Raw genomic sequence first — 14,485 nt, 5'->3', positions numbered from 1 at the left:
TCATTTGAAACGTGTGTGTGCAGCTGTGTCCCCAGTACTGGCCGGAGAACGGTGTGCACCGCCACGGGCCCATCCAGGTGGAGTTTGTGTCAGCTGACCTGGAGGAGGACATCATCAGCAGGATATTCCGCGTCTACAACGCTGCACGGGTACGAGACAGAACACCACACACACACTCCTGTTCCTACAGCTACTATAGCAGACACACACACACACACACACACTCCTGTTCCTACAGCTACTATAGCAGACACACACACACACACACTCCTGTTCCTACAGCTACTATAGCAGACATACACACACACACTCCTGTTCCTATAGCTACTATAGCAGACAGGGACACACACACACACACTCCTGTTCCCACAGCTACTATAACAGACATACACACACACACACACACACACACACACACACTCCTGTTCCTACAGCTACTATAGCAGACAGACACACACACACACACACACACACACACACACACACACACACACACACACACACACACACACACACACACACACACTCCTGTTCCTACAGCTACTATAGCAGACAGACACATACACACACACACACTCCTGTTCCTACAGCTACTATAGAAGACAGACAGACACACACACACACACCTGTTCCTACAGCTACTATAGCAGACAGGGACACACACACACACACACCTGTTCCTACAGCTACTATAGCAGACATACACACACACACACACACACACACACACCTTTTCCTACAGCTACTATAGCAGACATACACACACACACACACACACTAAATACAATACTAAATACAATTCTTGGGCCAACTCTTTTCTCTGTATACATAAATGATGTCGCTCTTGCTGCTGGTGAATCTCTGATCCACCTCTACGCAGACGACACCATTCTGTATACTTCTGGCCCTTCTTTGGACACTGTGTTAACAACCCTCCAGACGAGCTTCAATGCCATTCAACTCTCCTTCCGTGGTCTCCAACTGCTCCTAAACACAAGTAAAACTAAATGCATGCTCTTCAACGGATCGCTGCCTGCACCTGCCCGCCCATCCAGCATAACTTCTCTGGACGGTTCTAACTTAGAATTTGTGGACAACTACAAATACCTAGGTGTCTGGTTAGACTGTAAACTCTCCTTTCAGACTCACATCAATCATCTCCAATCCAAAGTGAAATCTAGAATTGGCTTCCTATTTCGCAACAAAGCATCCTTCACTCATGCTGCCAAACATACCCTCGTAAAACTGACCATCCTACCAATCCTCGACTTCGGCGATGTCATTTACAAAATAGCCTCCAATACCCTACTCAACAAGCTGGATGCAGTCTATCACAGTGCCATCCGTTTTGTCACCAAAGCCCCATATACAACCCACCACTGCGACCTGTATGCTCTCGTTGGCTGGCCTTCACTTCATAATCGTCGCCAAACACATTGGCTCCAGGTCATCTACAAGACCCTGCTAGGTAAAGTCCCCCCTTATCTCCGCTCACTGGTCACCATAGCAGCACCCACCTGCAGCACGCGCTCCAGCAGGTATATCTCTCTGGTCACCCCTAAAGCCAACTCCTCCTTTGGTCGTCTCTCCTTCCAGTTCTCAGCTGCCAATGACTGGAACGAACTACAAAAATCTCTAAAACTGGAAACACTTATCTCCCTCACTAGCTTTAAGCACCAGCTGTCAGAGCAGCTCACAGATCTCTGCACCTGTACATAGCCCATCTTTAATTGAGCCCAAACTACTACCTTTTCCCCTACTGTATTTATTTATTTTATTTATTTTGCTCCTTTGCACCATATTATTTATATTTTAACTTTTAACTTTCTTCAAACTACAAATCTACCTTTCCAGTGTTTTTCTTGCCATACTTTATTTACTCTGCCACCATGGCATTTTTTTGCCTTTACCTCCATTATCTCACATCATTTGCTCACATTGTATATAGTCTTATTTTTTTCTACTGCATCATTGATTGTATGTTGTTTTACTCCATGTGTAACTCTGTGTTTTTGTATGTTGTCGAACTGCTTTGCTTTATCTTGGCCAGGTCGCAATTGTAAATGAGAACTTGTTCTCAACTTGCCTACCTGGTTAAATAAAGGTGAAATAAAAATAAAAAAATAAAACACACACACACACTCTCCTGGTCCTACAGCTACTATAGCAGACAGACACACGCACGCACGCACGCACACACACACACACTCCTGTTCCTACAGCTACTATAGCAGACACACACACACACACACACACACACACACACTCCTGTTCCTACAGCTACTATAGCAGACACACACACACACACACCTGTTCCTACAGCTACTATAGCAGACATACACACACACACACACTCCTGTTCCTACAGCTACTATAGCAGACATATACACACACACACACACTCCTGTTCCTACAGCTACTATAGCAGACACACACACACACACACACACCTGTTCCTACAGCTACTATAGCAGACATACACACACACACACACACACTCCTGGTCCTACAGCTACTATAGCAGACACACACACACACACACACACACTCCTGTTCCTACAGCTACTATAACAGACATACACACACACACACACACATATACACACACACACACACACTCCTGTTCCTACAGCTACTATAGCAGACAGACACACACACACACACACACACACTCCTGTTCCTACAGCTACTATAACAGACATACACACATACTCCTGTTACTACAGCTACTATAGCAGAGAGGGACACACACACCTGTTCCTACAGCTACTATAGCAGACATAGACACACACACGGTAATGTTAACACGTCCATTTCTCTCTCCAGCCACAGGACGGGTATCGCATGGTGCAACAGTTCCAGTTCCTGGGCTGGCCCATGTACCGGGACACACCTGTGTCCAAGCGCTCCTTCCTCAAGCTCATCCGCCAGGTGGACAAGTGGCAGGAGGAGTATGACGGAGGAGAGGGACGCACCGTGGTGCACTGTCTGTAAGTACCTAGCGGTCATGTCTCAACCTACACCTAGTACTGCACAGTAAACCTTTACTAGCTCTGGACTTCCCAAATGGGTGGAAAGAGTAGGGGGTTTTTAGGTATTTGATGTAACCCCCCAAAACCACCCCTCTAATTCGATCCAACATGGCCGCCCAAAATGCCACCGGGGTCACAGTGACACTGGACCACTCCGATGGGACAGTGAGAAATGTCACTGTCCTCCTCTGATGGTGATCACATACACTTTCCATGGGGATGCAGTCCTCACAGCACACCATCCTGCCTTCTGACAGCCTTCTGGAAACTGTGACATTTTGATGGCCCACCAGAAAGCACTCAATGCTCGTACAAACACTGGCTGTCATCAAAATTAACCATTCAAGCACAAAGCCATTTAAAGTTCCACTTCGTAATTCAAAAAACAACAACATAGCAGCCCTGCCACTTGGTTTGCTATAAATCTCAGGAATGGGGCTGGACATATACTTCAAGATTATATCATTCATTCAAAATAATAAAAAAAAAAATGGTTGACAATCGCAATCTCAATATTTGACCCATTAATCTGGCCCAAGTATACTATTTAACTGGACAAATCAGTGTGATGTCACGGTATGAATTTGAATGTGCAATCCGACCCAGGTGCTCTCCACTTACTAAATAGGAGAAATAGAGGAGAGAGGCTGCTGAATTTACCAGAGGGAGATAATCAAATCAAATGAGCTTGTAGTTCCCGATGCTGCCCAGATCTAGATCGTAATGCTCCGGTGGGAGAGGCCTCTGGGTGGGTCTCTGTCTCAGCTCAATCTGCCCTTCCTTATCTCCAGCAGCCCCACTTTACCCGGATAGATGGAGGGGAGGAGAGGGGGAAGCTGTGAGAGTCTCCCTCGTTTCCTGAGGCCCTAGTTGGGTGGGAAATCAAATCGGGAAACGGAGGGAGGGAGGGAGGGATGATGGGAACGGAGGAGTGTTTGTGTGGACGACAGGGTCATTGTTGATGTAATCTGTGGCTGGTGCTGTTTAACAGGGTTACTGGTCTGGTCTGTAAGCCAGAGAGTCCAAAAGAATCACCCAGATACATGACTCTCATTAGAGTCTCCGAAGAGATTCCAATCGCCCCAGAGCAGCACACACACACACACACACACTATAACTAGAGACAATCAGCACACACAATACACACACTGAACGGAGCCAGCAGGGTCTGCCGCTAAACAAACGTCAGAAAGACAACACTGCCCCCCCCCTCTAGTAAATGTTTAGACTGCTGTTTTAGTCTCAATCACAGAGCTCCCTCCCTGCATCCTTATGTCCAAACAACCTGGGCTATGACAGCCATCGCAACCATCTCAATGTCTCTTGAGCTACACCCTTTTCCCTATATAGTGCACTCCTTTTGACCAGGGCTCTATATGGGCAATAGTATGCCATTTTGGACACAGCCTCTGTTTCACCGGAACATTCTTGAAACATGCGTAAGGCCAGAGACATGTGGAGATTGCAGAGGTCAACTGCTGAGGGAGTTGAGTATGCGACCACTGAACTCAAATTGATTCCTCACTTTGTGACGCTCTCCTCTTGCAACTCTTAAAAGCTCTTTGACTTTCAAGACAGTGCTGTAAAGACAGTGAAGTTGCACATCTGGAAACGATTCTGAGAAAAAGCAGCTTTTCATGAGGAGTTTACGAACTACTTAGAGTTCCAGCAATAGGCTATGTTCCACACTTTAGTGTCAGTGGGTAGCCAATACTGTGCAGTGGTGGATTGACAGTAGTGTGGCGCCATCTAGTGGGCAAAATCAAGAACAGCAAGCACAGGAAGTTTAGCTAAGCTCTATGAAGGAAAAGGAAAGGGAAACGGGGGATACCGAGTCAGTTGTACAACTGAATGCCTTCAACTGAAATGTGTCTTGCGCATTTAACCCAACCCCTATGAATCAGAGAGGTGTGGGGGGGCTGCCATAATCAACATCCACGTCTTTGGCGCCTGGGGAACAGTGGGTTAAGTGCCTTGCTCAGGGGCAGAACATGTCATGAATCAACCATCATACATCACTGATAATGTTATTCATTCATAAAGCTTACAATTAGTTGGAAGTATCAAGCCTGCAGGTGTAACGTTTTTTAACTTGTATAATTACAAAGAAATAAAAAAGTTAAGATCATTTTAATTCAGGGGTGGTAACGCTTAGCAATTCTGACAGTTTTTTTTATTGTGTGATATATGTAGATGTATATATGTATAATCATTAATATTATGTCTTGGTCTATTATCTATCCCTTTCTTTCTTTCTGTCGCTCTCTCTCTCTCAGGAATGGTGGAGGACGCAGCGGGACGTTCTGTGCAATCAGCATCGTGTGCGAGATGCTCCGCCATCAGCGTTCGGTTGACGTGTTCCACGCGGTCAAAACACTGAGGAACAACAAACCCAACATGGTCGACTTACTGGTAAGAACCGGTCCTGATCTAGGATCAGTTTTCTCTTTTAGATCATAAGGGATAGCATTACATGGATCGGTGGGGGGTGGGGGGGGGGGCACTGCTATGCCCACTCTGAGAGCCTTTATGAATACAGGCCCCCTAACCCTTAGTGGTTTACTGGTCCTCACTACGAAGTCTACAGTTGGGTACTTCTGGGACAAGTCGGGTTGCCAAAGTCTATTCAACTTGAGTCCAGAATTATTAAGTGATTGAAATTTCTGTTGACGTTTACAATAAGGAGAAAATAGCACTGTGATTGTGAATAACTCAGACATTATAATGCATTAAAGGCAAAGTCAATGCAGCCACGTCTAGTCCAGTCATTGTCATTGATGATGTACTCTTCTTCCCATTCATCCACAGGATCAATACAAGTTCTGCTATGAGGTGGCACTGGAGTACTTGAATTCTGGTTAGCTGGGCTGAAAGATACCCCCTCCTAACCCCCACACCACAGCCCTCACAGCTTACCTGGACTGAGTCTCTTAAACTTGAGTGAATGTTGGTTACTGGAGGATAGAACTGAACTGCTGAACAGGGTCATCCCATCGCACCTCTACGGATTTAGACCGAGGGGAGGAAAGAAGGTGGTTTGGAACCGGACGCTTTTGCACTGCCCTCCCCCCACCCCAATTCTACGATAAAATGTCCCTGAACTTGATTAACTTGACTCTGTCTCATCCCTGACCCCCCCTCCTCCCCAACCCCTCTCTCCTTTCTATTAGACTGTGTTAGTATTTACCCTCGTCCTCCCCAGTCCCTCAGAACAGCGCCTGATCACTGAACAGGAGTTCACACCGATGTATTCTACTGCCCATATGTCACCCCCCCCACCCCAACCCTAGTCTTTTTTTAAGTTTATTTTTTCAACAAAAAAGCTCTCCTCTTGCCAGTGAATCCTGTTTATTGCCTTTTTAATCCTCATCGGATGATCAATGTCATTTCCATTTTTGTGGGGAATGCGATATAAGCGTAATGTTGATGATATGTTGTTTTTTTATCCTTGTTTTTAATTTCCATTGATCATTTTTTTTGAACAGTGTTTGTTAATATTATGAAGCTGTTTGACATGTATAGCTAAAGTTGAACCGGCATTATGAAAGAAAACAAAATCGTAAATGTTTATGTTGCCATTGCTTCGGTCACTATGAGTATCGTTGTATTGGCAGGAGGAGGGGAAAAAACGCTGTCCGGTACCATCCACACTCAAGCTTTTCATCACGTCAGCAGATCCAAAGCTTAATTAATTGTGGTCATTATTGTTAATATTGTAAATATTATGAAGTTGGACAGACTATTTATTCATCGAGAGTTTTTGTGAAGCACATTGAGTGACAATCATGATTTTTTGGGGGGGGTCATATTTGTTTTCTTTTTTCGAACTCTGCATAATGTTGACCAGATGTATTGTAAGCCTTTTATTTATCTTGTATGGAAAAAAACAACTCAAACTTACAAATACATACATATCTACTGATATAGGTGTGTTTTTTGCGTGTTGTGCAGATGATTTTCTTATACAGTGACTAAAGTTGGCTGAAGTTTGTAATGTCTGTTTATAGAAATCTGAGCCATGGAATACAGTTTCTCCTGGCTCATAGAATACTTTCAGGGTAAGGAACAATCCAACATTGTTATAAAATACCTTGTACTTTAAGGTTGAGCTTTTTAAGATAGGCATGCCATGAGATACTGTATGTTAGCAGTTGGTCTGATTTGAATTTTAGCCACAACTTTTTGAAAAAAACAAACATTTAATGATCATGATAAAGTTGCATTGAATTCATTTCATGGATACCAGTAGTAGTGAAGAGCATACTCTTTGTTCAATGGCAGAAATACACTAAGTGTACAAAACATTAGGAATCCATCCTAATATTGAGTTGCACCTCCTTTTTCTCTCAGAACAGCCTCAATTCATTGGGACATGGACTCTACAAGGTGTCGAAAGTGTTCCACAGGGATGCTGGCCCATGTTGACTCCAATGCTTCCCACAGTTGTGTCAAGTTGGCTGGATGTCCTTTGGGTGGTGGACCACGCTTGATAAACACAGGAAACTGTTGAGCGTGACAAAACACAGCAACGTTGCAGTTCGTGACACACTCAAACCGGTGCACCTGGCACCTGCTACCATACCCCGTTCAAATGCACTTCAATGTTTTGTCTTGTCCGTTCACCCTCTAAATGGCACACATACACAATCCATGTCTCAGTTGTCTCTAGGTTTAAAATTCCTTTTTACCTGTCTCCTCCCCTTCATCTACACTGGACAGTTGTGGACACTATCCATATACTGAGTACGCAACATTTGAATGGGTAACTTCATCAGTTCCAGTGTGCCTATTAGCATATATGAACTTGTGAGTTACCTTGATAATTATTCTACAGGAGTTGACATTGAGAGGGGCAGAGGTGTATCGTGTTATAGGTCTGTCGACATTAACTACTATATGTCGATGCATTTCTTATTTGATAGTGTGACGATGGACAATACAAGGCCCCGTTGGCTTTAGTCTCTAAATGTAACATGGCGTAGGACTCTGTGTTAGTGAGGTAAGGAGAATGCTGCTGATGTTAAGTGGAGACACTGCAAGTCACCACAAGATGGCAGCAGAGACCAGCGCCCGAGTTTTAATGAACCCAATGACTCTTGTCTGCTGCTGACTTTCTGATTGGAGCTGTTTTTTCAGACCGTCTCACCTCGTTTTGAATGCAAATGAATGTCAAATATGGTACCCATATATTTCTACAAACAATTGGCCAATATGAAGGTGTACCCACAGAAGTATCTGCACATGTTCAACTTTACACAGGCAAACCTCTCTAGATGTATATACTTGTGTGACACTCATTGTACACCATGTGCGAGTTACATTTCTTCACATTCCTTCATTCTATTCAGCATGAATCATTTTTACATGACAAAATTGCTGTCAGAGTGCCGTCATAACGAAATTGATAGTAAATTATCCAGTCGTCATCTTTGACAGCCAATGAATTTCGTGCTTGTGAAAACAGTGAATATACCTTATCCAACCGCAGGCCAAGAAGAGGACAGAGACCCTCCTTTCTGCCAATGCGCAACCAACCAACCGCGGGCAGTCATTAATAATTCAGATAGTATTGCTTTGGGGAGTGACGCGGAGGATACAGATGCTTGACTACTTTCCCCCCATTTAAATTGTTTTAATTCCACGCGTAATTTCTGCTCCTTATCGTGTTCGACATAGCATTTGACATCTGTTCCAGTTTTTGATCAGTTGTGTAGGCTTCTGTATGTTGATATTGATGTAGTGTCGTTAAAAGATGCCTCAACCGAAATCCCGAAAAATCGCCGTCCTGGGATACAGATCCGTGGGTAAGTGGGCGCAATTTAGTCGTTTTCGGTGATAGCGAGGTATTTTGTGCGCTTTCTGTGTAGGCAAGTTCATTGACGATGACTACACATTCCACTAGCAAATATGTAGCCTAAACGGCATGCACATAGCTACTGCTGCCCGGTCATTGATTGTTAAATCAGCCAGTCAACTGAATGTCACTCGACTGGAAACTCACGACTCTAGAGATTTTGTGTAGCACTACTAGCTACAGCAGCATGTACCCCTGGACCAGTGTTGCTAAAACCACAGAATCTCGATTCGGAAGCTACATTTTCACGTTTCGTTAAATATGCAGTCAGTGGCACGTGATGCATTAACCTCATCAATTGTAATTGAATAACTTGAATGGCAGTCTATAGTTAATTGTGTTATGCACACAGTAATTTATTTTGTTAAGTCAATGTTTGTTAAAAAAAAGAGTGGTTACAGAAGCCACTAGCAAGACACAGTTGATGCCATTGCAGTTGAGGACAGCACAAGCGGTCCTGATGCTGGGACGTAAATTCATACGTCACGACTCACGAAAGTAGAAGCATTAATGTCCATATGGCAGCTTTTTAAGGGAGAATTTGTCCAGTTACCTCAAATTCCATTCCATATGCTAGTGAAGTGATAGCCCTGTAAGTTTTAAACCAGTAATTGCATGCTGGCCTAATTCATTTACTTATTTTGTGCGATGTGAATGGACACTTTAACATTGAAAGATCATCCACTAAGAGCCTAGCCACTTCACAAGCCAGTGCTGCAGGTAGGAATTACCAGGAGACTTGTTCAAAGGCCTGTGTCTAAACAAGAAAATGATGGCCTTGTGAGTGTGCAGTTGAAGACATGATTATTTTAGATGCAACTAATTCGTTTTAAATGTAGTCTTTAGTAGCATAATTCTGCTGAGATTTGTTTTACATTAATTGTATTTCTATAGATACTAAGCCATAGATTTGAAGGAAGAACCTAAAAAATGGTCAGACCCAGTAGGCCTTAAGGCGTCCGCATGCTTACCAGCCGAAACAGTTTGGAAGTGTTCTAATATATATATATATTATGACAACATTTTGTGATGTTTTTGTTCGTTGTTCGGCTGTTCAGACACACTACATTTTTTCTGGAGGCAAGATGAAGTTGAGCCGAAGTCTACGCCTCATCGTCGGTCGGTAATTGGTCCACAGTAGGGATTCTTCAACAAAGTCTTTGTTGTCATTCAACTAGAGACGACTCGTTTTCATGCACAGTTTTTCATTGAAAAATGCTGCATCAAACATCTTAGTTAGATGTAAATTGTGCGATTAATATCTCTTTGGCAAAAACGTCAAAATTAATGACAGATTTCTTGAGTTATTTTTGGACTATTTTTAAGAAGTGTATACTGGCTGCGGCGTCTCAAAATGGACAAACGGTACTATTGCCGCTCTCTTGTTGTTTAAGGGAGTATGCGTTCGGTTCGACCGATCGGTATTTGCTATTTGTTTCAAAATCGCACTACTCCGGTTGTCTCAATGTCATTTCAACCAAAATGAAGATGGCTGATATTACTAAGGACACACTGATATCGTACATGGACAGGCTTATTTGTATGTCATGAGCCATTGTGTTTGGACTGGGATGACACACACACACAGTGTGTGCAAAGGTTGCTGGGGGCAGGCGTGCGAACATCACATCACACTTGACTTAGCCTCGATTGGACTCTTGGGAGCTGGGACTGTGGAACGTGAAAGCTGTTGTGTTCTCCTCCATGCAGTCATACTGGACATCCTGGCTTTCCACACCACCACCAGACGTTAGTTGAATCCCAATGTGAGTGGAATTTAGCCTAGGCTTAGACACGCCACCTTGGTATTGCAGTCAATGTCAGAAGTTGAGCCCCTAACATGATTGTCTCCAAGCTTTCTTCAGAACTTGGTCCGCAAGGAGCAGTGGATATGCTGTGGATATTTTCCATGCAAGAGATTTTGAGGCTACACATCATTTGGATATTACTGTCAGGGATTGGACCTAGATGTCACAGCCTCCAGTTTTTAAACAACCTCGCAGTTTGGTTCACAAAAACAATAGACAATGTTGGTACCAGGGCCTCCCGAGTGGCGCAGTGGTCTAAGGCACTGCAGTGCTAGCTGTGCCACTAGAGATTCTGGGTTCGAGTCCAGGCTCTGTCCCAGCTGGCCGCAATCGGGAGACCCATGGGGCGGCGCACAATTGGCCCAGCGTTATCCGGGTTAGGGCAGGGTTTGGCCGGCAGGGATGTCCTTGTCCCATCGCGCACTAGAAACTCCTGTGGCGGGCCGGGTGCAGTGCACGCTGACACGGTCGCCAGGTGTACAGTGTTTCCTCCGACACATTGGTGCAGCTCGCTTCCGGGTTAAATGGGCATTGTGTCAAGAAGCAGAGCGGCTTGGTTGGGTTGTGTTTCGGAGGACGCACGGCTCCCAACCTTCGTCTCTTCCGAGTCAGTATGGGAGTTGCAGCGATGAGACAAGACTGTAACTACCAATTGGACACCATGGAATTGGGGAGAAAAAAAAAACAATGTTGGTACTATTGGCCTAGGCCATTCCATAAGTTTGGTTCATTCACAAGACAAGTGCAAGAAAATCAATACAATAGACTACGACAGTACATGGATTAAATGTAGCCTACAGCCTACTACTAGTCAATTCCAGTGTTCAAATAAATTCAACAGATAGGCCGTAAAACAATTGAAGATGTCCCCATTTCTCTGTCTTCATGTCCTCATAAAACCTTTTTTTGCCATCCTATAGTCCTAGTAAGATATTGTACTCAAGCTATTAATAAAAATAAATATGTGTGTTTTGTCAGGCTACTTACTATAATACTTATATAATATGCATCTTTTTTTGTACTGTATACTAAGAGACCAAAGGGCTCCTGCTGTGCGTTACAGAGGACTCCTAGATAGCAAAGCTGTAAATTGGCATGTCTCCAGTCTTTGTAATGGAGTCGTGCTAAATCTTTAAATATGTCCTGTGGTCATGCGCTTTGGCTCGTGCCTCATTAAAGCCAATGCATTGAGGAGGAAACCAGTGTGCACAGTGCCATGAAATACACTACTCCTTCCTGTTTCTCCACCCATTGGGTCAGGTCAATGCATTTTCAATGTGTAAACTAGGGTTGGGTGGTATATCCAGATTTCCATACCTTCATTCCGTTCCTGTACCATACCGGGGTATTACCAGCAGTGTATACAAGGGGTGCTATTTCTTTCCAAATGTTAACAAGGTACTAGCGAATTCCCGTAGCAGATGCCATCTTAATGCTAACAAGCGCAAGCGAACATAGCCTAAACTAAATGCAAGGACAGACAACCCACCAGACAACCCAAAAGACAAGTTATACAACTATCTCAAAAGGCTACTCGCACTTGATCCATAATGGGATTGATTGTCTTTGCTGTAACTAAGAAGTTGGTTATTGCAAGCTAGCCACCTAGCATTATAGCTGTGGAGTCAGGGAAATCGAGAGTAGGAGGGGGGGTGGTTTGCATCTTCATCAACAACAACTGATGTGCTGATTTGAGCACGGCGGAAGTGTCGTACCATTGTTTACCCGTCTTGGGATACCTGATGGTCAAATGCCGACCCTTCTACCTCCCTAGGGCATTTTAGCTGTATTCTTGACTGTTGATTACATTCCAACTCAGGATGAGAAAAATAACAGGCTGGCACTTAACAAACTGTACAAGGCTATAAACAATCAGGAAAACATACATCCACAGGCTGCTTTTCTGGTTGCCGGCGTCATTAAGACAAGTGATGCCCAACTTCCATCAACATGTCTCCTTCGCCACTAGGGGCAATTAAGTCCTAGACCACTATTATTTTACCCACACACAATTATGCAAGGCCCTCCCTCATCCGCCATTTGACAAATCAGATCATGAGATCCGTACTCCTGCTTCCTGTTTACAAGCAGAAGCTCTACCCGTGACTCGCTCCGTTGAGAATGGTCACCAGAATCACAGATTATGCTACAGGACTGCTTTGCTAGCGCTGATTGGAATATGTTTTTTGACTCCACCGATAACATCAATGAGCTGACCACCTCCGTTACTGGCTTCATTAGGAAAAGCATCAGCAACTTTGTCCCCACAGTGAAGGTTTGCTGCTTCCACAATCAAAAGCCCTGGATTAACACAGAGGTTGGCGCTAAACTAAAGGACAACCCAAACTATCGCAGACATCTCTGAGACTACGGTTGAGGATGGGAACAAGTCCCTCTATGACCTCCTCAGAGTCATCAAACAAGCAAAAGGACAATATAGGAATAAGGTGGAATCATATTACACAGGCTCCGATGCCCACCTCATGTGGCAGGGGCTACAGTCCATTACGGACGTGATCCGCCAAACGATGCCTCTCTACCAGACGAAGTAAATGCATTTTATGCACGCTTCAACAATAACATCGTGTGAGGGGCGTCACCAAAGGACTGGGTGATCTCCCTCTCCGAGCCCGACATCAGGAAGGTCTTTAATCAGGTCAACACTCGCAAGGCTGAGAGGCCTGATGGAATTCCAGGGCGCATTCTCAAAGCATGTCCAGAACAGCTGGCAGGAATATTCACTGTAATGTTCAACCTCTCCTTGTCACAGTCTATAATCCCCACGTTTTAAAATTACCACCATCATTCCTGTTCCCAATAACTCTCAGGCTTCATGACACAATGACTACCGCCCAGGGTTTTCATTAGGAAAATGTGGCGTCGGACATTTCACCAGCAGCATTTTAAATTTACCGGACATTTTAGAGATTTACAGGACCCATATGCATTAGGTGCGTAACCTGATTAGGGTGTCCACCCACGGTGCTCAGAATTACATCAATTCCATTTAGGTCGTTCTCACGAAACTGTAAACAATTTTTTTTATAATAATTACATTTCCTCTTTAATCACTGAGATTAGGATCTGTATTTATCTATTTCATTATTATTATTATTATTGTATTTTAAAATGTTTTTCACCTAATTCTCTGCAGTTTACGAAGTCCAAAAGCGTTATAAACAAATAAATATTTTTTAACATTGCTCTTCTAATGATAAGGCCTGAGTTTAACATATCACAAAAAATCTAAATATTTCAAATGAAATTATACAAATATTATAACATTTTAATCTGACTCTTTCCTAATTTAATCTCTTTAGCCGTTTCGGTAATGACAAGGCCAAGTGGGGAAAAGGGGGTGTTTGAGAATAAGAACTTCATTCTGAGTTTGCGCTCATCTAAGGACTAGTCCTCTAGATCAGGCCAGGGCAAGGGCCAGCTCGGGGGCCGTATCCGGCCCGCAACCTGATTCAATACGGCCGGTGGAATCATACTCGGATCACGTAAAGAATTTTCAATAGAAAAGTTTTGAAAAACGTATTTGTTATTCAAATGAATAGCCCAATGAACACTCACCTTTGTGTAATGATTTAACTCCCACCGCTTGTGGGACATTTATTTTGAAGGCACGTATAAATAACTGCACGAGGACAGACAGTGACTGACAGGCTGACACACGTCACAGTTACAAATAGTAGCTAGCTAGAAATTGCACAAAAAGGAGTTTTTCAAAGATTTCAAAGAAAAGGAAAGTAGACAATGAATGTAGGGTGTTCCAGTGAGAGTGGACA

At 43.8% G+C, this 14,485-nt stretch overlaps 2 protein-coding genes across 5 annotated transcripts in view; both read left to right on the top strand.

Moving 5' to 3' along the window:
- LOC115195565 (receptor-type tyrosine-protein phosphatase mu) overlaps nucleotides 1-6,954 on the top strand; it is a 310,061-nt gene extending 303,107 nt beyond the window's left edge. For all 3 annotated transcript variants that reach the window (XM_029755546.1, XM_029755547.1, XM_029755548.1), the window contains 4 exons: nucleotides 24-149; nucleotides 2,827-2,990; nucleotides 5,309-5,444; nucleotides 5,841-6,954. In XM_029755546.1, coding sequence (XP_029611406.1) covers nucleotides 24-149; nucleotides 2,827-2,990; nucleotides 5,309-5,444; nucleotides 5,841-5,894 — 480 coding nt within the window. In that variant the 3' untranslated portion in view covers nucleotides 5,895-6,954. The remainder of the gene's footprint in view (nucleotides 1-23; nucleotides 150-2,826; nucleotides 2,991-5,308; nucleotides 5,445-5,840) is intronic.
- Nucleotides 6,955-8,613: 1,659 nt separating this feature from the next.
- rheb (Ras homolog, mTORC1 binding) overlaps nucleotides 8,614-14,485 on the top strand; it is a 38,396-nt gene continuing 32,524 nt past the window's right edge. For both annotated transcript variants that reach the window (XM_029755545.1, XM_029755544.1), the window contains exon 1: nucleotides 8,614-8,836. In XM_029755545.1, the coding sequence (XP_029611405.1) occupies nucleotides 8,785-8,836 (52 nt within the window). In that variant the 5' untranslated portion in view covers nucleotides 8,614-8,784. The remainder of the gene's footprint in view (nucleotides 8,837-14,485) is intronic.

This window comes from Salmo trutta, chromosome 6 (genome assembly GCF_901001165.1).
Source record: "Salmo trutta chromosome 6, fSalTru1.1, whole genome shotgun sequence".
Lineage (NCBI taxonomy): Eukaryota > Metazoa > Chordata > Actinopteri > Salmoniformes > Salmonidae > Salmo > Salmo trutta.
This window is presented reverse-complemented; position numbering and strand designations above follow the sequence as displayed.